The sequence below is a fragment of the Eptatretus burgeri genome, chromosome 10 (genome assembly GCF_056783735.1).
Source record: "Eptatretus burgeri isolate ZD-2024b chromosome 10, Ebu_testis_v1, whole genome shotgun sequence".
NCBI classification, from domain to species: Eukaryota; Metazoa; Chordata; class Myxini; order Myxiniformes; family Myxinidae; genus Eptatretus; species Eptatretus burgeri.
The window spans coordinates 42,904,195-42,929,283 of NC_140970.1; the positions used below are offsets into that span (position 1 = coordinate 42,904,195).

General features: G+C 43.3%; 1 protein-coding gene and 1 pseudogene across 1 annotated transcript in view; one reads left to right on the forward strand and one right to left on the reverse strand.

Annotated features, from left to right (window-relative positions):
* The window catches only part of LOC147018414 (membrane metallo-endopeptidase-like 1), a 108,789-nt gene extending 83,987 nt beyond the window's left edge, over nt 1-24,802 (forward strand). The window contains exons 19-23 of the mRNA XM_085898033.1: nt 161-294; nt 6,549-6,614; nt 6,901-6,996; nt 19,734-19,810; nt 19,954-24,802. Coding sequence (XP_085754159.1) covers nt 161-294; nt 6,549-6,614; nt 6,901-6,996; nt 19,734-19,810; nt 19,954-20,053 — 473 coding nt within the window. The 3' untranslated portion in view covers nt 20,054-24,802. The remainder of the gene's footprint in view (nt 1-160; nt 295-6,548; nt 6,615-6,900; nt 6,997-19,733; nt 19,811-19,953) is intronic.
* Nucleotides 9,608-13,329, reverse strand: LOC147018416 (uncharacterized; annotated as a pseudogene).
* Nucleotides 24,803-25,089: the final 287 nt, after the last annotated feature.

The window sequence follows — 25,089 nt, forward strand, 5'->3', positions numbered from 1 at the left end:
GGGCATAAAATTATCAGCCCATGTTATTTAATCATTACCCATTATACCCTCGCCCAATCTGTACACCTGATGCATGGTTGCTATTGTGATGAATGTACATCTATCACAATAATGTAGGTTCGAGTTTGTCATCTGTTCAACATGATCGTTTCGATTTTAGGGCGTAATTTTGACAAGGAAGGAAACATGTTGAACTGGTGGAGTAATTCATCGGCGGTGAGCTTCAAGAAGCAATCAGAATGTATGATGGAACAATATGGAAGCTTTATCTGGGAACTTGCAGGAAATCAAAATGTAAGTATAAAGTATCCAAGCATTTCCATGACCTTAATATTATTCCCACCATCTTGTATAGTGCACTGGGAAAAGTTTTGTTTCAAGGCTTTCCCAAACCAGATGGCCAGGCCTGACGTTCAACTGGAGCTGATTTAGGCAGGAATTTGTAATATGATCAGGATGCAAGTGATAACTTGCTTATTCTTCATGAAAATACATTGTGGATCTTTAACGTCCACCAACTAATGTTATCAGACAGGACACCTGGATTAACGTCTGCCTGCGAAGCATCAATCCAATCGTTTATAATCGGGTCATGAATCAAGCCCAAACTAGACAGGACAAAGGTTATGTGCTACCTCTCTTTGTACCACCTGCTAAACGAGTGTCCAAGTGATTGTAATCATGGAATTTTGTTGGTATATTTATTTATGTGCAAATTATTCTTTCATGAGGTGTTATTAATATTTACAGACAAACCTTATATTTTCCATTCATTCGAATCACGCTGAAGTCAGTTATCCTATTTTGCGATCAATCAATAAATTGCTGAGAAGAAAAAATTATTCTGCCTCGTTGACAACCAATCTTTACATGCTGAGGAAAGCCCCTCAGCATTCACAAAGCTCCACAAGGAAGATGGCTCTGACTTATTGTTTGACATTTAAGGTTTCCGACTGTTCCTGAGAGAGAAGCGACAGCATGTCCAGTATTGAGTGACTGGGACGGAATTCCAAACTGATGGTCAGAGATCCGGTTGTTTGCGTTGAGAAAAGATTTGACTTCAGCAGCAATTATGGATGCAAATTGTAATGCAAACAAACTGTGCTTGTAATTGGAAGTAAGGTAACTGGCCTATAGTTGAGAGGATCTGTTTTTGCACACTTTTGTGAATGGGAGCAATGTTGGCAGACTTCCAAGCAGACCGGAGGCAGCCAACAGAGAATAATAGGCTGAAGAGAGCAGACAGAGGGGAAGCAAGAGCAGGATTTGAAAATATAGGTACTGATGCCACCTGGGCCCGTCACCGGTGAAGTGTCAAGGACGGACAGAACTTTCTCTACCTTCTTGGGTGTGAAAGACACTTGTAGAAGAAAGCATGGATCTTAAGGGGGTAAGGTGCCCATGCAATAGGAATGGTTGGGTACAAAATATTTGGGGGCAAACTCAGAGTGTCGACATTGAGCCTTATCATGAGCAAAGTCTGAGGTAAGGCTATTTGAGGTGAGTGATGGGATGGAGGAAGAGCATATAACAGAGAGAAAGAGACTGGAAAGTGGCCATCAAGACTTTGTATAAGGAGACTAGTTGGAAATTTTGGCCTTGAGATTCGCAATATTATGTTTTCTGAGTTGCCTAAAGATGGACACTCTTGTTGAGCATGCCTGACAGAGTGACCTACGGTTGCCCTCAGTGGAGTTATTCTTCCATGTTGAAAAAGCAAGCTGTTTGATCACAACTGCCTCACCGCAAGGATTCAGTCTACCAGGGCTGAGAGGATGAATAGTATATCTGCAGACCAATGGAGTAAGCTGTTCCATGAGAGAGTGTTGGCCTTCGTGGAAGTATTTCCTGGCAGAATTAATGTAAGATACTGTGGAGATGGCATCCCAATTCTTTTGAGAGAAGGCAGAGATTGCATTCGCTGCTTGTTAGCCTGTGCAAATTACCATATTCTGCTGCTGCAGTGAGGCCACTCTTTTAGAATAGCAAGATAGATATGAGCTGTGACAAGAAAATTACAAGAGAATCCAAGAGTGGCAGAGGAGTAACAGGAGACGTTGGGTGGACAGTTAGTCAATACCAGGTCCAAAAGGGAGTATCAACCAGTTGCAGAAACTCATATTGGGAAAGTTACTGATTGGTTGAGACCTATAAAGTTACAAAAGGCCTTAGCGACAACACCATAGCTGGTAGTTAGAGGTGATGCTCAGCCAGCTGGCATGGTGGCAGCTGATGTCATCACAAATGAGGAACAGATATTTGGGATGGATGGTTATGAGTTGAGGTTTCATCTTCATGGGAAGGCTCCTTTTTACCAGGAAGAAACACTATTAACATGTGGCCTTTGTTACCCACCCCCACCCCCTCATCCCCAGCTAAGAAAAACCCTCACCCCAACCCCCTATGTTGCGAAAGGCAGTGTCATATCAGTTACATATTTCCTTGCCCTTTCCCTCTCTTCACTATTCCCCCTTCACTTTTCAAATTCCCACCCTCTCCTCTCTAACTCTACTTAATCTTCCTTCCACCAGTTTCCACCAGTTCCCCCCTCCTTTCCAACACCACCACATGGCAGACACATTAGAGCACTGCTTGAGCATCAACGATGTCAGGAGTAGAGCTTATTCTGGCAATATGGACTGAATGGCCTTTTCATACACTGAGTAAACTACATAACTTCTGTATCTTGTGTTTATTAAAACTCAGGGAAAAGCCCGTCAAAATGATGGCCGAAGAAAACTCAACACACCACTGAGGATTACCATATACATAAAGTTATGAAGTCCGTATGATGAATTATTTGAAATATATAATACAGTCCAATAAACTATCCCTGTGCCATAAGATGCGACCAGGGTTGCGTCAGGAAGGGCAACCGGCATAAAACCTGTGTCAAATCAGAATGCGGATCATAACTGATGATCCACTGTGGCGACCCCTAACCGGAGCAGCCGAAAGAAGAAGAAGAATACAGTCCAATCAATTAGATTTATCCCTGGGGAGGATGAGTGGGGAAGGGAGCACTTTGTAAATGAAAAAAATTGTCAACAGCAACTACAATAACAACAAAAATTGGACAAATTGCTCACCCCTTTATTATCCCCATAATCAGCTCCGTTTGTCTGTCTGTCTGTCTGTCTGACACGCGATCTCCTCCAAAACAGTTATTCAGAAATTGTGATCACCACATTGGCACGAAGATGCAAGAGCAGTACCATTTTGGCCCGCCCCTTATGGTGGGGTCGAAAGGTCAAATGCAGATAAATGCAATTACAGGCACATTTTAAAACATTTTTTAATGGAACTTTGTATATGCAGTCAACATTGGGGGGTGCATGAAATATTTAACTATTTTTTGGATTTGACCTACGGTGAATGGGGGTGGGGACTTAGGGTCAGAGGGGCTAAAATAGAAGATTGTTTTTAACTCAAAATTTGATATTGGGTCATGCCAGGTGGAACTGTTTGCAATCTTTCAACTTTGCTTTCGGTGGGAAGCATGGGGATTTGTGATGGCACACTATCGACTTCACTCGAGTGTAGATGGCATACATGAAGGAAAATCCTTCTGTATTTTCTTCTGCCATTTCTTCCAACAATGTTTTCCTTAATTTTTTTATTATTTGAATGATTATTATCATTTTGTTTGACGGGTTCATCTATTTCCATGGATCTGTTTCCTACCGATTGCCACTCAGACTCGCTCATGAAATTATTGCATATTGGAATGAGAGCATCGTAATAACCCAAGTCCAGGATACCACTGTACAGCATAAACATTGACCTTTCATTGACCCCTACTGTTATGATAATAGGTTGCACAGTGAAATGCTGTTAGTTTTGGAAGTAAGTATTGAGTGTCAAATTGTACATCTCGCCAATTGCCTTAATCTCCAGGTTATCTGCAAATACACCAAGTCGTCCCATGTATGCCCAATAATGGTCTCTTGAAACGACACACTGTGGTATAGAGGAGGGTAAGGTGATCTTTAGCATCAGCCCCCCACCCCACCCACCCCCACAACAGGAGAGTAAGGCAAACTTTAGCATTCCCCCAAACAGGAAGGTAAGACTATCTTTAGTGCCCCCCCCCCCCCACAACAACAGGAGGGTAAGGCAATCCTTAGCAGCCTTAAATCCAGAAGCATGTTTTTCTTCACAGGAGATGAAAGTAGCCATTAGCATGCGCTTCCAAAAGAAGCCTGTTTTGTACACATTAAACACTAAAGTTGTGGGATAGTCGCCATCTTCAATAAAATCCACTTAAATCCTTCAAGAAATTTAATTGCTGCCTGGGTGTCAGATCTTGCAGTTTCGCCACTAATGCCTTCAAAAAAGGACACCATTAGCGATCTTCATACGGATATACGAGGTGTGTTCAAAAAGTATCCAACCTTAATTTTTCGTGCGTAAATAAATGAAGCTTGGGAGGCGTGGTTTGGTGCACGTATGTAGGCGATCCTAATCCGTATGCGTGAATATTTTCCCGCCTGCAGAAGCTGTCAGTCACCGACAGACCGCCGATGAGTGAGGAAGTGTAAGTGAGCGCCGTCGGATTTTCGTTTTTGACAAAATGACGGATCACTGTGATCTCATCGCCAGTGATCACTGTGTTGAAGAAGTTGGGATCGCTGTTCACAGTCTCCAGCATGTCCTGTGTGATCTTCAAACGGAGTTGCTTCTGCTCGATCATTAGCAGCTTTGGCACGAACTTCGCTGAGATTCTCCTTAAGCCCAAATCCTCAGTCACAATGGAATGAACGGATCCAATGCTGACGCCCGCCTCGTCTGCAAGTTCTCTGATCGTGATTCAACGATCCTGCATCAGCAGGGTACTCACTTGGTCAATGACGATCTCATTTCGGGATGTTGAGGGCCTACCAGAACGTGCTTCACTTTCCACTGATGTGTGACCATCTTTGAAGCGGTTGTACCACTCCTTTATCTGTGTGGTGCCCATTGCTTCGTTCCCGAAGGCCTGTTGAATCTTGCGGATCGTTTCCACTTGGAAATCGCCAAGCTTTACCCAAAATTTGATGCAGTAGCGTTGTTCAAGTTTTTCCGTCATTTTGTCAAAAACGAAAATCCGACGGCGCTCACTTACACTTCCACACTCATCGGCGGTCTGTCGGTGATTAACAGCTTCTGCAAGCGGGAAAATATTCACGCATACGGATTGGGATCGCCTACATACGTGCACCAAACCACGCCTCCCAAGCTTCATTTGTTTACACACGAAAAATTAAGGTTGGATACTTTTTGAACACACCTCGTACACCTTAACATGGATTTTGCCCAAGGCGGAAAACTCCCTTAGAGAGGGCGGCAGATAAAGTCGCTACAATCCCTATCGTGTGACTCTTGGTCCTCCCGTCAAGTTTGGTTGAGATTGGATAAGTAACAACCTAATGTATTGCGGTCAAAATACAGACAGGCAGACAGACAGACACCAAATTGCATATTTGGTATGATGATACCTTTATGATGTAAATACTGAGAAATAACTGTAATCCATAATAACCTGTTTCTAGAAATAACCATACATGACCACATAATATATTGGGAAATGTTTTCAGACATGCATGAGACATTTCCATAAGGAAACTCAAAATCGGATTGACATATTGTTAGTGGCTTTGGCATTTGATGCAAACTTATATTTTACCAATTCATTTCATCATTACTTCTAATCATTGTGGAAAATATTAAATTAGCTGAAATGCAATTATCCATTCAATAATCACACTAAAATTTGGCAATTGTATGTATGGATACCGGTATGTATGTCTGCACCTAATAGAAGGAGAAACGCCCCCTCCTCCCCCCCATGCATGTGAGGAGGGGGGATGGGGAGGGGGGGAAGATAACTTGCGATTTTCACTTGCACACTTGTCATTGTGCAAGTAGTTTAACCACTGTCCCCTGTTGGAGAGAGCGGGTATTGATTCCATACATGGCTCCCATTGGGAACGAGTATTACGAGTAAAGATAGATCCGAAGTAGGGGTGGTAATGAGGGTCTGGCCATGTATTATCTACTTATTAGGAGATCTGGAACCCCATCAATTAAAAAAAAATCCTTCATCTACTTCCAAATACTATTCATCATTACCAATAGATCTTCCCATCGAATACAATGTTTTAGGATGACTTAAATCTACACGAATTGTTCCTTCCAACATCTAGGTCCAATCAAGTAATATATGATATGGTAAAGTTAGTACCCCCACGAAAACCCTTCATCCAGATAACACTCTTACTTGCAGGTTGATGAGTTTCCTTCCCTCCTCTCTCTCCTCTTTTCCTGTTCATCATTCCCTTGCTTATCGTATCCAACTGTTGCCCACAGCTCCATTGTCAGTTCATACCTTCTCTCACCTTCCTCTTCCATAATCCTCGATCTTGTAAAGTAAGAGCAAAAAAGTAATACATCATGAACAGTATGGGATTTATGGTTGGTTGAGAATTGATATTGAAGCCAACTGCGGATATAAGATCCATTTCAAAGGCTAAATAATGAGTGGCTGTGATTTGTATTTCCCCCCATAGCTGAGTGGTGTGATCACACTGGGAGAAAATATTGCTGACAATGGTGGGATACGTCAGGCCTATGAGGTAAGATGTTAGCCAGCGCATTTTTATACAACCATTGATGAATGTTTGAATTACCGTTGGGTTCTTAGGAAAGAGGAATGGCTCCATTTTCTCACTTCTGAATGAGGTTTTTAAAATGAATGATGAGTCTTCATATATTATATATATTAATTAGCAAAGCAATCTCACGTGGTTCGTAACACCAAAAGTAAATCTCTTGCATTAATTTTCATATATAATGAGAAAAATCACAGCTGTGGTCTTATTAATCGTTAATTGAAATTGGTTGTTTTGTTTTGGACTTCAGGCATACATGAAGTTAATTGCTCGGGAGGGTGAAGAACAAAAATTGCCTGGTCTAAGCATGGATCACCGACAATTATTTTTTCTCAACTTTGCACAGGTATTTTACTATAAGGTATTTGTGTTTATGGTGTTTCTTAAAAAAAAAAAAATTCGCAAGCAACAAAAAAGTCCGATACATCCGATACAATGGTGCAGAGTGGCGCACTTACATTTGAGCCATTTTGCCTGGTTTCAATACTCGTCCTGATTAGTTAATCGAAAGTTAAAGTAACTGTCGGGTTGTGCTTTGCAGGCAAGGCATGTCATTCTTCGGATGGCCGTTAAGGCGGGTGTTCCTTCTGCTAGTACTAGTTGGTGGATGTTATAGCTTCAACAGTGCATTTCATGAAGAGTCCATGAGTTATCACTCGTACCCTGAACAAATTACAAATACCGACACTCTCAGTCGAGTATCCTGCATCAGGGTGGTAACTTGTGCAGGATTGTTACCCCTAGCAAGAGACAGCTTCAGCAGAACCGACGCTTTTTCCAGGGCATCATAGATTTTTAGTGTAAAATTCATCTGCTCTTTTTTATATTTATTCGTGGTTCATATTGATGAAAATAATGCTTTTAAAGAGAATGAAAGGTGAAGCAGGGCAGTCTCCAGGTGAACTAGCCTTCCTGATGACTCGTCATCCTTGAAGGCTTTGTATTACTGAACATGATAATGCTGTAGTTAATTCAGATAAATTAGCTTTTGGAGGTGGCATGGACGTACCTTGAGTGTTTGGCACCCGGGGCAGACCCTTCCAAGATAAATAATTTAAAAAATTAAATACACAGAAAACATATCATGTTTGTGAATAAAAATTTTAAGCGGATGACAATGCTGTAGCTGTAGGAAGCAAACTGGAAATCAGAAAAATGCAGGACACGAAAAATTCAGCAAACAGGTAATACTGCTTGGTATTGATATAACAAGGACACATCTTCAACCACAGAGAAAACATCACCAGGAGGAATTTTCAAAAAGGTAACAGAAAATCCAGTGTTGTGGAACACCTGGCGATTGCACGACATCATTTCCGTGGTGATGTTTTATTCTTCTTCTTCTTCTCCTTCTTCTTTTTTGAATTTTAATGGCGCTTTCAGAGCCAGTAGGTCCTATACACGCCACGCACCTGAATGTGATCAAAATCGTTTATTGGCCCATGGAGTGCAAGGAAATTTAAATGGATTTCGCATGCTCCTTCAGGAATTTTCGTACCAGCTTACAGAGTTGAGGGTGATTCTGGTTCATCAGCCTCAATGCTCCCTGTAGATCCAACACCTTGATCCCCATTACTCCTACTTTCTGCACAAGATGCCGCCTGGGTCCCTCATAAAGAGGGAAATTTAGGAATAAATGATTTAGATCTTCGGGTTTCCTGCACGTCTCACAAAACCCCGTAGGATGGCACCTAATTTTATGCAGGTATGAGTTCAGGCGGCAGTGCCCGAGTCTTAGCCTCCGAAGAGATACCTGGTCTCTCTGGGAAAGCATGGGAAGGTTAACTGGAGGTTCCACATACAGATGCACCGTGTGACAGAATCTTCCCATTGTGTTGGAGTCCCACTGAAATTGCCAATTTTTTTTTCAATCTGGCCTTTGGCCAGCCTAATAATTTCTGGTGCTCCCAAGGAGATTTGGGTGACATTTTCCAGTTGAAGGGCAGGCTTCACCGCTAGATCACAGGCCTCATTTCCAGCAATGCCGACATGAGCAGTGATTCAGCACAGGTCGACCACCAGACCCCTCCACTTTGCAATATTAACCAAATGCCAAACTTCAAGCAACAAGTTATTCCTACAGCCATCCTGTAAGGATTCCACCACCTTTAATGTGGAAAATGAATCAAAGAGGAAAACCACACTGAGGGGATTAAACTCAATTATCCATTCTAGAGCCAGAACTATGGCAAATAGTTCGGTTGAGAAGACCGAGAGATGATTCGTTAGGCAAAATGCCCTGACAACCCTGAAATCAGGGATGCATATTGCAGCTAGCTGTCCTTCCAAGAGAAGGTTCTTTTGAGCCATCTGTATTTCCGTGCAATGATTGACTCCAAATTGAATTGATAAACTCAATAGCCTGATTGCGTGTGACCGCAGGATTAACCGTGTCCGATTTTCTCCAGAGATCCACATGGAGGCGAGGGGATGAACTATGTTTTCTTCTTCTTCCCCTTCTTCGATTTGTTATTTATTATCATAGTCAGAGCCACGAGGCTCCATAAACGCCACGCACCCGAACTCAAGGTTACGACCAAAAACAGAAAATATATTTATAAAATGGAAGTAAAGAATAGAAAGTAAGAAAAAAATATTAATAATAACTTTATACTGTCAACCCCATTTCCGTTTTGAATTCCCAGACAAATTTAAAGAATCGAGGGTACATCTGGCTCAGTTAACACAATGCATCCAGTACACTTATTCAAAGGATACATTGAAGGATGGAACCGGTAATCTGAAATCGATTGGGGCTTTTAAACCAGGTTTCTTAAATAACGAATGGATAATATCCAGTGTGGATGTAAGATCGCTGATGAGTTTAGTAATCTCCGACACATAAGTGCTACACTTCGTGTTAGTCATTGGAAGATTTACATGAATCAGCAGGGGAACCCTGGGACTGCCTGGAGACCGGCCCTCTGTGTTTATGGATCCATTTTCTGAATATTTTGTTAATCGTCTTGAAAGTAAACTCCTCCCAGTCCAGATGTTTGAAGGCTGCAGTGGAGATGATATGGATTTTTTTCGGATGTGCTCTCTGCTTGAGCTGCAGAGTTGATTACTTCAGTGATGAAGCCAATGAATCCCTCTTTAGTAGAATTCACGGCCATGTCGGTGATAGCTCTCCCGGTTTGGCATTCTGCATCTTTCATCTCAGTCTGGACTCCCACCGATTTGGTGAGGACGTTAACTGGGCACTCAGTTTTGGACGTGCTCTCGACCGCTTTTACTGGAGTCATAGTTTTCCCCCTTTTGCGGACCATTTGGACTGCCTCAGCGTATGACAGTTTCTCCTGCGTCTTCACCTGTTGGATCTGGGCAGCTCTCCGGAATTCAGGACATCCTCTGAAGGATGCACTGTGGTCACCACCACAATTGGCACAAGACATTTTTTCACGAGTACAGCTTCCGTATTCGTGCTCTCCATTACATCTGCTGCAGTGTTGTTTGCCTCGACAGGCTGAAGCAGTATGCCCGAACTTTTGGCATTTGTGGCATCTTAAGGGGACTGGGATGTATTCCCGTACAGTGAAGGCTTGAGGAAGTTTCTGCAACCCATACAGTGAACCAAGAAAACTTTCGGGGGAAGGACTGGGTTGTCAAAAGACAAAACCACCTCGGTGGTTTTGACTTTGACCCCATCCCTGATCGTGGTGAGACGGCGGGCATAAACAACTCCCACCTCGGCTAAATGACTCATGATATCAATTTCAATGGAGGGATCAATCCCGTAAATGACTCTTCGACTCTCCCTTAGATTCCGAGGAATATGACACAAAACACGGACCGTCAAAATACTGGGTTTTCATAACCTTCTCGCATTGGTCGACTGATTTACACTTAATGAAGAGGTCTCCAGATCTGAGCTTTTTGGCACTCGACACATCTCCGAATTATTTGTTAATCAGTGTGGCCATTTGTATTGGGTTGTCAAGGCTTAGGGGTGAAACACCATCAAAAACCAAAACTATAACCATAAGTTTGTGATAGTACTCTTCAGGGATAGAGGAGCCCTTAACCACTTTGGGGGTTCCGACCCCTCGGAACTCTCCCGCCGTGGTCTGCCCCTCTTCCTAGTTCGATTAACCCTCCATGATGAACCCTCGTCATCATCACTGATTCAGGAGTAGAGGAGCCCTTAACCACTTTGGGGGTTCCGACCCCTCGGAACTCTCCCGCCGTGGTCTTCCCCTCTTCCTAGTTTGATTAACCCTCCATGATGAACCCTCGTCATCATCACTAGAAATGTTGATCATCCTTGATCACCTCCTCCTGGCACCCCGGTAGATTAACATGGCCAATTGAGTAAAGACACGATGATAATATCGGCTTAAAAGATACAGAATACAACAAAAAGCTGATGCACCCTCAACACTCAAAACCGTCCTGTAATGGTGTCCGACCTCCGGCCCTGTCGATGTTTTTCCTGCCCAATAACTATTTAATGGAGGAGATTAACTCTTTAGAAGGCCTCCGAATACATTATACTAATTTTATCCCTATCTCTCTTCGTATTTTTGGCCCTATCTCTCTTCATGAGGTCATTACCTTTTCAGAATGAAAAGGTTAACCCATAAAGCGCGTCGAGCCACCATCGTGGCCGAGACGTGAATGCAAATGAGTTTAACCTGACGTCAAACGAATGAGTTAATGTGAATTGGGAAGCGAGTTAGCAACATCAACAGAGGAATTTAGTTCTGTCCAAGACTGCTCCGAAACCTTTCCTACAATGCATAATGGCCTGGTAACTGATGGAAGCTTGCTTCTAATAATTAGTGGTGAAAGCTGATTACAAGAAAAGCATTTCTGGGATCTTGATTTATATTCAGGGGTTCACACAATTTTTTTAATGAGGTTCTCCAATGAGTACCAGCAGAAATAGTTTGGCACTCTTACAAAAAAAAAAATTGTCAGCTTCGAGCACACTCGTCTGCTTTCCCAATCGCCACTTCGATTTTTAATGCGCCCCTAAGCTTTCTATGCATCTTACTCTTCTGTAACCACTCTCTATAGTCCTGCAGCGTAGTCTGATATTTCAGATCAATTGTTCAAATTTGCATAAAAGCATCAAAATTGGTACACACGTAAAATAATGTATTCCGAACAATTCTAGATATGGAGCCACCCGAGATTGTGCCTTGGTCAGCTTCGGCCACCATTTTCCAAAATGACCGCCATTCTACTTTAATGAAATTGGCTATATGCTCTTATTTTCTTATTGTATTGTTGGTAGATATAAGGAAAGTGTAAAATTCAGTAAATTGACCATGAAAAGGCGTATTTAAATATTATGAGCCAGTATTTTCGGTTAAAAAGCCATTATTTGATTTGTAAATTGCTGCTCTCCTGAAACTTTTCGCTGAAAAGTACCCATTATTGCCTGGAGAATAAGAGTCAAATGATATTCATCACATTCAATGGGTTTGGAATCAACAAAAATTGCATTATAGATTACATACTTTACTCTATTTTGAATAGGGAACTGATAATCGTGATAATGACAAATTCAGAAATTATTGCACACTTCACTTTGAAGCGGCTACGGTTTACTGTCTACTACCATTCTACCAGGACACATGGTACACGCATACATCAGTCTAATACAATATGGCACAACCTCCTGCTGGCAGCCTTCCTTGAATGAGCCAGTGAATGAGTTAGCTTCCTCAAACATGTATCAACGAACTATCTGTGAAGCTCGAGCGATGTGAACTAATTCACTGTCACAGTCCAGCTCGCAGGCTTTGCCAATGTCCTCATCAAATGCCAACAGGACATCTCGTCCTTTGCTCTGTGCCCGTAGGCCTGGGAGCTGGGCTAGTAGGCGTTCTTTCAGCCCTGTCATATTCACTCTCGTGTCCAAGGGAACTCCAAAATGCTCCATTCTGTTCGCGTACAGGTTTGCTAGGTCGGCAAGTCTGAATACAGGAGATGTGTCCTCTTACAGGTGAGTATCTTCAATGTAAAGGGCAAGTTCTGCCAGCACAATTCCAGAGACCACACTTTCATGACCAGTCTTGTCTTCAGCATTGACAGAGGACTTTGCACGATTGTAGAGAGACATTAAACACTTGGAATGATACTTGACATCAAGAGCTCGCATATCACCCATGCTGAGCCGTGCCAGCAGTTCGTGGTCTCCAATTTGTGTTGCACACTGCCGCACACGCTGATCAATCTTGAAGGTGGTGGCTTTATGTAAGGTGTCCACACCAGACTGTCTGCAGAAGAAGCATGAGGGTTGACTAGAGGTACTTGATTCTGCACTGAGTGACCTGGTGCGCTTTCCTGGCACGGCATTGCCTTCACCAGATGAGCTGCCTCCTGCTGGCCTCTTCTGTGCTCTTTGCAACTTTGTTGTATTAAAACGAAGCATGCATCATGTATGATAGACAGCTTTGTGAGAAACCAGTGCGGCCTCGATGCCCTCTCCTTCATCAAGTCTATCAAGCTGCAGCGTTCTGGGTAGTAAGCCCAACTCTCCAAACTGCATCAGATTCCCAGCCAGTGTCTTGTACCCACTCCCTGTGTTTGGGCGTTTCGTATTTTCTGGGCAAACAAGGGACTCTGCTGTGTCCTCCTGGCATATCGCACACAGTTCCCAGTTTGTGTTGGATGGGCCAACAGACGCACGGTCCATGGAAGAATGCACTAGCTGGAACTTCTTTGACATGGTCACTCCCGCTCATGTTGACTCCGCTCCTGATGATTATCACTCCATATTCTGCAAAGACACAAAACACCTTGTTACCACACTAATACTACTTACTACTACTACTACTACTACTACTACTACTACACCAATATTACCAATTGCAACACCACTTCCACCACTACCACCACCACAACAAAATACTTCTGCACCTGTTACTGATGTTGTGTGCGAAAATGGATTTTCCCATAACAATGACCATTTTTCCCCAATACAATGGTTGGAAATATAATAAATCAACATAAATGACATTTGTATTGTTTTCCTTTGTAAATGCAAATCACATGGAGTATTTATCACCTCTGAGAAACCTACAAAGACAATAACAATGACAGATATCCCATGTTGTTAAAGTAGAATGGCGGCCATTTTCCAGGCAAAATCTCGAGTGGCTCCATATCCAGAATTGTTCAGAATACATTAGTCAGCATATGTACCAATTTTGTAGCTTTTATGAAAAGTTGAACAATTGGTTTGCTATGCTGCAGTATGACTAAGAACGTTCACTCCAGACGAGACATCACAAACATGAAGGGAAAGGAAGGCAGCATGAGGGGAGAGGAAGTGAAGGCAGCATGAGTGGAAGGGAAGGCAGCATGAGGGGAAGGGAAGGCAGCATGAGGGGAAGGGAAGGCAGCATGAGGGGAATAGAAGGCAGCGTGAGGGGAAGGGAAGGCAGCCTGAGGGGAGGGGAAGGGAAGGCAACCTGAGGGGAAGGGAAGGCAGCATGAGGGGAAGGAAAGGCAGCCTGTGTGGAAGGGAAGGCAGCATCAGGGGAAGGGATGGTAGCATGAGGGGAAGGAAAGGCAGCCTGAGTGGAAGGGAAGGCAGCATGAATGGAAGGGAAGACAGCATGAAGGGAAGGGAAGACAGCATGAAGGGAAGGGAAGGCAGCATGAGGGGAAGGGAAGGCAGCCTGAGTGGAAGGGAAGGCAGCATGAGTGGAAGGGAAGACAGCATGAAGGGAAGGGAAGGCAGCATGAGGGGAAGGGATGGCAGCATGAGGGGAAGGAAAGGCAGCCTGAGTGGAAGGGAAGGCAGCATGAGTGGAAGGGAAGGCAGCATGAGTGGAAGGGAAGACAGCATGAAGGGAAGGGAAGACAGCATGAAGGGAAGGGAAGGCAGCATGAGGGGAAGGGAAGGCAGTATGAGGGGAAGGAATGGCAGTGTATCAGGGCATTACCAGAATGAAAGTTCTTTCAATCATCGATTGCAAAAGCGAACTTGTTGCTGTTGCAGCCTTTGGTTTCCTTGAATCCAAATTCTCAACCATCACTAATAGGTACACTCTCTGGTGTTTGGTTATTTTCAAATGTTTTAGCATATTGGACACATTAAGTAATGAGTCTATTGAACGAAGTGAGCATGCAACTTTCAGACTGTCTTCTTTAATCTTCCCGAAATATATCCAAACTGCACATCAGAGCCTTTTCAACGATATGTTGTCGAAACTTTATCAGTCGATGTATTGCCTGCCCATCCATTAGTGAAGCATTCAGCATGCTTTACCAGCCAACTCTAAATGCCTTGATACTCATTTGAAAGGAACACGCCCTTGGAGCATTTAGTTTGCAAGTTTATTTGCTTTTGCTGCTGTATTGCAAATGGGATGCCCCATGAGTGTGTTCCTTTTCAATTAATACATTACCAGGCCATGTGGAACTGGAAAATGCCCAACGGGGACGAAAAATCTTTTCCTCGAAAAAAGCACTTCCTTCTATAAGGTTGGGAATTACTCGGAATTGACGTCAATTCCTTTTCATTCCTTTTGATTCCATGGTTGGAATTGAGTCCTTTGGAATCGATTTCACCCAGCACTATAAGCACTCAAGTAAGCACACCAACAAAACGGTTGATCAGGAACAGCTGGCTGGGTCATACTAAACACCATCTGGAGATGTCCGGAGCCAACCAGAGATGCCCGGAATGTCAAACAATGTCCGAATTTGACAAATTAATCTTCTTTGTTTTTTTTTAGCAGTCAGAACTGCTGCTGAGGTCAATTAAGAAGTTTAAGTTTTGAAATTCGACTCAGTTTAAGAGATTCTAGAGCTTAACGCATTTGAGGAAATGAAATATAGCCATGAACACTGGTGTCTCCAGGCATCTCCAGGCATTTATAAGCATTGCGATGTATCCAGATGTGACTCGATGATATGAGTGAGGAAAGTGGAAAAAAAAATTTGAGCACTTTATCATAACAAAACCATTGCAGCCTGTGCCAAGTCAAGGCATTGTAGATCGAGTTGAAGAAAATTTTGAATTAAGACCCTGGCAAGCTGACAGAGGGCTGACTCAGGGGCTGACCAAGGGATGACGCCTTGAAAAAGGATCACTAAATAAGGCCGTTAATTATCTTCAAAAGGGGTGTTTAAATTAATCCAAACACACAATTGTCATCCATGCACTTCCTTGGAGATCCCTGAGTATGCACGCAAAGTTTGGGGCCGCTAGATTTCATGGTTTTGGAATTATTGAGGAGATGGCCTGACTGACGCACTGACTGATTGACGCACACTGACATTTATTATTATATATTTAAACAGTTTTGGAAGAATTAGGCTTGCAGATGAAGACCGACAAAATATAGGTGTGATGCAGAAAAATAGGTACAGTAAGTGTGAATAGACGTCATTTACCAAAAGCCAATCAGAGTGCACCAAGCCTTGCACAGCCAATCAGTGTCTCGCGGCTCGTCGCCAGGCCACTGGAGCCATAGTTCATGCTTGCTTTATTGTCTGGGTATTTATCGATGTGAATCATGAAAATGTTTCTTTCTGAATCATTTTTTGTTGATGCTTGCACTGGCCAGTTTCCTTGGTGATTAATATGGTACCATTTTCAATTCTATAGGACTTGTCATTTGGGAGGAGATGCAAAAATGATACACACATTGGTTTTTATTATATAGATGATAATACATTAAACGCTCGAGCAAGAATGGTAATAATAAACATGTATAGGTAAATGCATAAGTGGAAAGCTTGAATAGTGAGGTTGCATTGCCGGTTTGACTGAATTGTAGAAGGAAGAAAGCCGAGAGGATAGCCTAAAATGACATGGATTGAAACTGTCAAGAAGAATATGGAATGTTTAAGTTTGCATGAAACTGATGCACCAGATAGATCCAGATGGAAGAATGTCATAACTTGACCAAAGTTTTGAAAAAGGGGAGAGGTTTCAGGCTAAAAAGGTCGAAAAGTCTATGAAGAACAGAGTTCAGCTAATGAACTGGGAAGTCAGAAAATGCATCAATTGATTGTAAGTTGATAAGGTTCTTACTTTAAGTAAACAACTAGGATGTTCCAAAAAGACCTGGATAACTTTGGTTGTTAATATATTTTGTACCACAAATGATGCAATGATACCTTTTGTTTTATATGATGCAGAAACTCAGAAAGTTTACATATTTGTGCTGCAAGAGGTTGAAGTAGACTGGAAGTTGTCACAAAAACGCAAAAAAATCTGAAAACCCACTGGGAGTACCTCCTGTGCAGCTTCCCTTCGCAGGGCAGCTCACCGGATGATGAGATTGGGGCAAAGCCTTCGGGACCCCCAATCTTTGATGATAGGAGGGAAACCACGGGGTAACATCCCTGGGTCAGATTGCGGGAAAGTGTGTCGGAGTGGTGCTGAGGTGTCGTCCACCAGACGGCGGTCTCCTTGGGTTAACCTGAGGCGGTCCCTTCGGGTGGGTGCCTGAAATGTCCTATCCCAAAGAGAGGATGATCACCTGTCTCTGTTATCATCTGAGCTCAAGCGTTTGGACATGGGGATTGCAGCTCTCTGAGGTTCGGAGACCGGATTGTGGCGAGATAATGGTGGGTGGTTACACCTACCATTGGTCTGGTTGCTCTGATTGTTACCATACCCAAGGAGTTGCTGTAGCTGTGTCCAATAAGCTGACCCCAATGATAATTGAGGTAACACCGGTCAACGAGCGAATTATGAGATTAAGGATTCGTCACTCCTTAGGTGTCATTTCCCAGGTCTCTGTTTATGCTCCGACTGAGGCGAGTGATCTCACCGTGAAGGACGCATTCTACGCCACGCTCGAGTCTGTGGTTGATCAGTGCCCCAGACAAGATACACTTCTAGTCTTGGGGGATTTCAATGCAACGACTGGAACTGATAGGGACGGTTATGAGGTGTGTGTTGGTCCCCATGGGTCAGGAACTATGAACCTGAATAGCACTAAGTTCCTTGACTTTGCAAGAAGTCATGGACTGAGGTGGCTGGTTCATGGTTTCAGCACACAAAAGCTCATCGCTGGACATGGTATTCCAACGCTGGCGGTGTGGCAAAGGAGATTGACCATGTCCTCATTGACGGTAGTTGGAGGATGATCCAGAACTGCAGGGTCTACCGGAGTGCTCAGTTCCTCAATACTGACCACAGGCTTATTGGAGCAACTCTAAAGCTGCACCTTAAATCCTGGAGAATGGTACCATCCCAGCCTCGGCTGGATGTTGGCAAGCTCAGGGATGAGAGAGTAGCTGAGGAGTTTGCGAACAGGCTGAGTGAACACTTGGGGGGTCTGGGTGCTTTGGGGGGTCCTGAAGAGTTGTGGAGTGCCTTCAAGACCACCGTCCTTGATGTTGCCGGTGGATGTCTTGGAACTCACCGCAGGGCAAAGAACAATTTTATCCCTCAAGGGACACTGGATACCATTGACCAGAGTCGCAGGGCCAGGCTGAATGGCAGAGCTGAGCTGTTCAGGGAGCTGAGGCGTAAAACTGTACGTGCATTGATGGTGGACAAGGAGGCCTATGTGCTAGGAATCTGTGAGGGGGTTGAGCATCACCTGTGGACAGGTGATTCTCATCCCGCTTACAGGGGAATTCGCGCATTGCGTTCATCCAAGCCCATCCCTCGGAGCACTGCAGTTCGAGCAGAGAGTGCTAGGCTCTTGACAGAGGAGTCTGAAGTGAAGGCCCGCTGGGCCGGTTACTTTGAGCGGTTGTACCAGGCTGATCCCACAGCTGTCGAGTTGGACGTCAAGGGTGTTACAATCCCTGTTGCTGACCCTCGAATCAACTGTGGTCCACCTTCGCTTGTGGAAACATGGGCTGCGGTGAACTGGTTGAAACGGGGCAAAGCTCCAGGGATCTGTGGCATCCATGCTGAACTTCTCAAGGCTGGTGGAAATGCTGCACTCATGTTGTTGCATGCAGTTTTGTGCTCTGCCTGGAACACAGGCATCATCCCAACTGATTGGAAGAGGGGCCTATTGTTCCTCTCTGGAAAGGGAAGGGTGATCGCCAAGACTGCAACAACTACCGAGCGGTGACGCTGCTCTCAGTGCCGGGCAAGGTCTTTGCTCAGATAATTCATGATAGGGTTCACCACCATCTGCTTGAGCACCAGCGTCCAGAGCAGTCAGGCTTTACACCAAAGAGGTCAACGATTGACTGTATCCTTGCTCTTCGTGTCCTCACCGAATGCAGACGACAGTTTCGGCAGGGGCTGCTTGCAGCCTATGTTGATCTCTGTAAAGCGTTCGATTCAGTGAATCGGGATGTCCTCTGGAGGATTCTTGGTCTTCGTGGGGTGCCACCAAAACTGATCGATCTCATGTCTGAACTCTACTCTGGTACTGAGAGTGCAGTGAAGTGTGGTGGTACCATCTCTGACTTATTTCCAGTTGTTACTGGAGTTCGTCAGGGGTGTGTACTGACCCCCACACTTTTCAGCACTTGTATGGACTGGATTTTAGGGAGGATGTCGGAGAGATCAAGCTGCGGTGCATCGCTTGGGAATGTCAAGATCTCGGACCTTGATTTTGCCGAGATAGACCGACCACCTGGCCCCCACAAACACCAGACATACCCCCCCCCCTGATTTTTTTTTGTCTGTGGGGGTTTGTCAAAGATGTTCTCTTCACCACCAAGCTGGAAAACCTGTAGGATCTCCATTCTCGGATCACAGCTGCATGCGCACTGGTGGACGCAAACTTACTGAGCCGAACGTGGAAAGAACTTGTGCACCACCTTGATGTCCTGCGCATGACAAACGGAGCTCACATTGAAGTGTACTGATGGTGTGCCCAAACTATATGAGTTTCTCCATCGTATAAACGAAAGCGTATCATTGTGTCATTTGTGTTTCTAAATATATTAACAACCAAAGTTGTCCAGGTCTTTTTGGAACTTCCTGTATTTCGAGTTTTCTGATGAAGATAAAATTAAGTATTGGGTGTTGTAGAATAAGTATCATTTACAACATTGTTAAAATGTTAATACAATAATGTGTGTGTGTGTGTGTGTGTGTGTGTGTGTGTGTGTGTGTGTGTGTGTGTGTGTGTGTGTGTGTGTGTGTGTGTGTGTGTGTGTGTGTGTGTGTGTGTGTGTGTGTGTGTGTTGTAGGTGTGGTGTGGTTCATACAGACCTGAGTATGCCAGAAACTCCATCAAAACAAATTCTCACTGCCCTGGAAAATTCAGGTTTGATTACTTTTAAATAACTGATTCAAAAACAAATAAAACGTTTTTTTTTTTGTTTTTTTTTATTTCGATGCTTTTGAAAGCGAAATGTGTTTGAAGCTGTTTTATCTCCTTTCAGAAAACGAATGTAATCTTTGTTGCAGGGTCCTCGGTGTCCTTCAAAACTTTCCTGCTTTTGCAGAGGCTTTTGAATGTAAAGAGGGCGATTTTATGAGTCCCCCAAAAAAGTGTCGCGTATGGTGAGGAAAGCCAGCAGCACTTTAAAGAATATTTCTGATGATTTTGATGCTGTTTAGCAAAGCTAGAGTTTATATAAATGACACATGAGCTGTAGTTATATGCCCACGTGTACTTTGTCAAATATGAATCAAGAATTTGTTCTTGAATGGTGCACAAAAGTTGCAAGTATTAGCTTTCAATACACTTTACCAAAATTCACCACCCTTCTTCGAAAGAAATATACCTATACTCTTCTGGCCTTTTCCATTATCCTGCTTTTGTGAATTTGCTATACGTTGAACAACAACACTCTTGCCCATGTGAAAACGTTGAACAAAAGCTTTGATGATGATTCTTAAGACTGTTACAGAACTTCTGATGGCCTTCACAGTATAGCATCCGCTTGTGACTATACATTATATTAAACAAGCCACGAATTGCTCAATGAATAACAATTTCATAACAATGCATGTCGTAGTTACTTAGTAAAAATGTCCAAAGTTCATGTGACCGACAGCGGGCCTTCCTTGGGGTAATGTGTTCGAAGTTTTGATCAGTTACTAATAAAGTGGGGTTTCACAGGGGAGGGCGTCCAACTCTATAAATGAGATGACTGCATACATTTCTTTTTTTCAAGAATTGACGCATTTACACAAATACTACTCCAGCAGGCAATGATTCCCCTCACACCCATCACTTCGTCGCAATGCTCCAGACTCGTCCTCTTTTCTCTTCTATTACTAACAGTGTTGTCTCTCGTCTAACAGTGGAAGCCTCTGGTATAGCATCAAAGATCTCTTCTTACAGGTTTTGCTGCCTCTTATCCAAATATTGTCTGCTCAATATTATCCAAATTAACAGTGAAGTTCCATTCACAGGGAATTCCTGATTCTTATGTAACAAATCCCTCATACTTTGATAGGCCGACCTACTTCCTTGGTGGTGGCATCACTGTCTTTATCTACCACAGAAAGTATATGCTCTACACTGACCCTTCCTCAATCACTGGAATATATCTGACTCCACATACCCCTCCATAACAAGGTGACTTCCCAGTCCCCATCCCTTAACCCCCATCCTCACTCAAATTAACACTCCATGTACACCTCACTTTCTTCTAACATGGACATGTTGGCATGCCAGTCATCTAGGTGTCATACATGGTAAAGAACCTCTTGGGTGAAGATGCCAAGGCCTTCTGTGAAACATCGGACCTGATGCTATCATTTAATTTTCCAGCACAGATATCCACAAATGGGTCATCTTCTCCATCGGAGCCGGTAATGACCAACTTTCTTTTTTCAGCTCTCATGCTTCTCTTCACCTCCTTTTGCATCCTCTTATCACGTCCTCATTATAAGGTTTAGATTGTGATGACTGTCCTCGGAGAACATCCCAACATACTGCAGTCTGGCAATTCATACAGGCCAGCTGGCCATTATCCATTATTGCACTCAAGGACTGGTCTTTCTTCTCCTCCACACCTGATAATGATTCGCCCCAGGAATACTTTCACAAAAGCTTGCTCTCTCTGATGCAGTTCAATACCATCCTGTATGCAGCTACCTCATGTGTTGACCTTCTCAGCCACGATGCACAGAGGCTTATGGTGAGGCCAATGCTTGAAGCAGCTCAACTTCTCGACTTGAAAGGCAAACCCGATTCGGCGATACCCGAGGTCACTCCGCAAAGTTCACAATAAACTTGTCTGTTCTTAGGCCAGCGAGAATGCATCATGGGTTCATATTTAAAACAACTTTGAAACCTGTTTGCCTCTTCCAAGACCTGGTAGCAAGAATTCAGTCTCTGGAGCATGTTGTCCCTTCACTAACCCACCCTCTGCAGATGGTTCAACAGCAAATTTTGTTTGTTGCAAGGAGGAATGTTTAAACTTGGTATATGTTTTTAAAGTATGTCTGAACCGATTTTTTTTTCCCAAACCTCTTTGTTCTCCCTTACTCAGTGCCACTTGACCATTGAGTGTTCTACCTGAGAAAGTCTCCTTGGCTACAGACACTGGTAGCATCAGTGGACATGTTCTAAAAACCTGCTGCTTCCAATTTCGGCATTTCCTCTGTCTGTCATTATTTATGTAGACTCTATACTATACCAAGCAGTTCAACATTCCAGTGTTCGAGAGGCAACAGCTGCATTACTCAAAGCAGACCTTAAAAAAGATCAGAAACTGGTTCAATATCTGCAGGAACATGACTATTAATCCAGGCAAGTCCCACATGCTCACAGTTTCTCTCCGCAAGAATTATCAAGAAAAAACACAACTTTCTACTTCTCTAGAAGAAGTTCATTCCCTTTAAATCTTGGGCCTCACCATAAGCACATGACTTCTCAGGAGAAGTTCACCTTTTCAAGCTGGCCATTAAAACCAGGTGTAGACAAGGCATTTTGCACCAAGTAAAGTCCTTCCTTGGTTCTGCAGAACTTTTCTAAGGCATTCGTTTGAAGCAAAATACAGTATTGCTCTCCCTTATGTGCTGGTGCATCCACATGCCACCTTGTGCTCCAAGCAGCCATGTGGGCCAAAGATCTGAAAATCATCAGCATCACCCATCAAGGAAATGTTGCAAAGTGCTTACTGCTATCTCACCATCGACCAGTTAGTTAGTGGTCTTTCAGTCTTCTACAATCTCCAATCCACTCTTGCTGCCCTTGCTTTTCAGCCATCTCCCCTGTACCAGCTGAACCAGGATAAACACATTCATCCAGCAACTCTCTCCTTGTCAATCCTTTCAAAGTCCAGACTTCTTACTCAACAGCATTCCTTTGTCCCTCTCTTTGCCAACCTGTGGAATTTCCTCCCTGTTCACTGTTCAATTATTCCTCCATACACTATTTCATTGTTGCAACTTAATGCCGTGTCGTGTTATCTCCCATTTGCAATCATGATATCCTTTATTCCCACTAACCTCCTGTTCATATGTCATATGCCACACAAAACAACAATCACAGAGGAATGTTACACCAGTTTCGTGCAAAATTTGTGTCAGTCCATCGAGGCCAAATGCAGAGAGATGTTGGCCAAAGGTGACCTCCTCTTACATGAATGTTGTCATGAAAGAGGCGGTCACCTTGGCCAACATCTGCACAAGGCCCATTGGCCAGCATCAGTAGACTGCCATTCGTGACTGGCTTTGAGATGAAGTTCCACTTGCATGACCACCGATTCACCACTGGTGAGGAACTACTGACTGAAGCAACCGAGCCGTGGCTGAAGAAGCAATCGTAAAACCTCTATCTTACTGGTTGGTATCCATCCATCAGGACCATACTCTGTGCAGAGCGTTGGTGCTGCCTAAGCAGTCTCCTTGGATATTGGACACAATCCTGAACGGGTCGCCACGCGACACAGGATACCAGCATGCTGGCACTCATTTTGCCAACCTCGGAAGGATGACAGGCAGAGTCAACCCCACCTGGTATTAATTCAGCCGTTGAGGCGGATTTGAACTCAGGATCCTTGGATCCCAAGCCCACCACCCATTAAGCCAACCCCAGACATACTGGTTGGTATAGACAGCAAGAATGACAAATGCAGCAAGTGCGTACATCTAAGTCAAACGACACTGTATTGAAATTAAATAGAACTGGTGTATCTTGGACTCTTGTGAGTATCTTGCTCTGATTATTTTTTAACACCCCTCATATCCCCCATATTTTTACAGATCTCATATGTATCTCCATCGGCGATTTGCTTGTTCCCTTTTGCTCGTGTATCAGTTGAAACTCGTACATCCTATCATTTTGCTCCTCTATGAGCCTTAACTTTGTATATTTTTTTTTTAGTTCATCAATCTCTTTCCGAATGGGTTACAAATCCACTACAATAGAGGATACACTGCATTGAAGACATAAGGTTTAAGGAAAATGGGTTACACAGGCAGTCAGAAAAGGCATTATTAATGATGAAAAGTCATGATACACTCAGGCCTGGAAATGAACCAACCAGCAAAATAATGGATGAAATAAAGAGAACGTTGATTGAGGTATGGTAACCTCAAACGTTTCTGCTCCGATGAAGCGTTAACGCCTGAAAAGTCAGCTTCCCTTTGCTTCCCACGCCAGTCAGCATACCTCAATGAACGTTCTGTTTATGTCATCCATTGTTCTACCTGTCCGCCAACGCAGATTGACACCAACCTTCACGACCTGTAAGATAAACTAATAACACCGGAATATATTTTTCAAGTTATTATGCAACAACAACGCATATGTAACTTTTATGTAAGGGTGAAAGTACTTAACTATACCAATGCTCATATGTTAGTTTGTCTGATACTTTTCTTACAACAAAGCCTACATCTATCTTAGCATGAAAACAAAACACTGAGTAATATTAATCCTGAAAAGACTGTTGTATTTGTGCTTTCTATCTGACATAAAATAGACTGTTACTGTTTATATTAAAATAACAATCTTTGTGGCTGTTATAAAATACTGTGACATTTGTCTGATTTATAGTTTTGTCAAAACTATCTCGTACACGTACAATGTTGCAGAAAAATTTTTCTATGTTAATAAATATGCTTTGATGACCATTTCAGATACAATGGATAATGCATTACGTGATGCATTGTTAATCATAGTCCGAAATCAATCATTTCGCAGCCAAAGCATTTTATAGAACGGTGGTTGTTGTGGTTTATGAAACAACATTCTGTAAGCATTTTTATCAGAATTGTGCCCTTTCAATAAAAGTGAACACTCTTGAACAATGTGTGCTTTAACAATAAACATGAAGAAGATGTGGGAATGGAAGCTTAAGTGCATCGAGTATTATTTCCCCCCCCCCCCCACTGATTTCATTAAATACACTAGCAAGTTGCTCGTGCCTGCAAGGAATTCTAAATGGAATATGGATGGAGGAAGCAAAAATTCAATTGGCGTCTGCTGTCATCGAGCCAGCAAGCTGGGAGCAACGCTTCACATTTATTGCCACTTCTGATGCAATTTAAATGCTCTAATGGTGGTGAGGTGCTTCACTTAAAACTGTTTGGCTGATATAAAGTTGTAGACAAAAAAAAAATGGAAACACCAATGTAAAG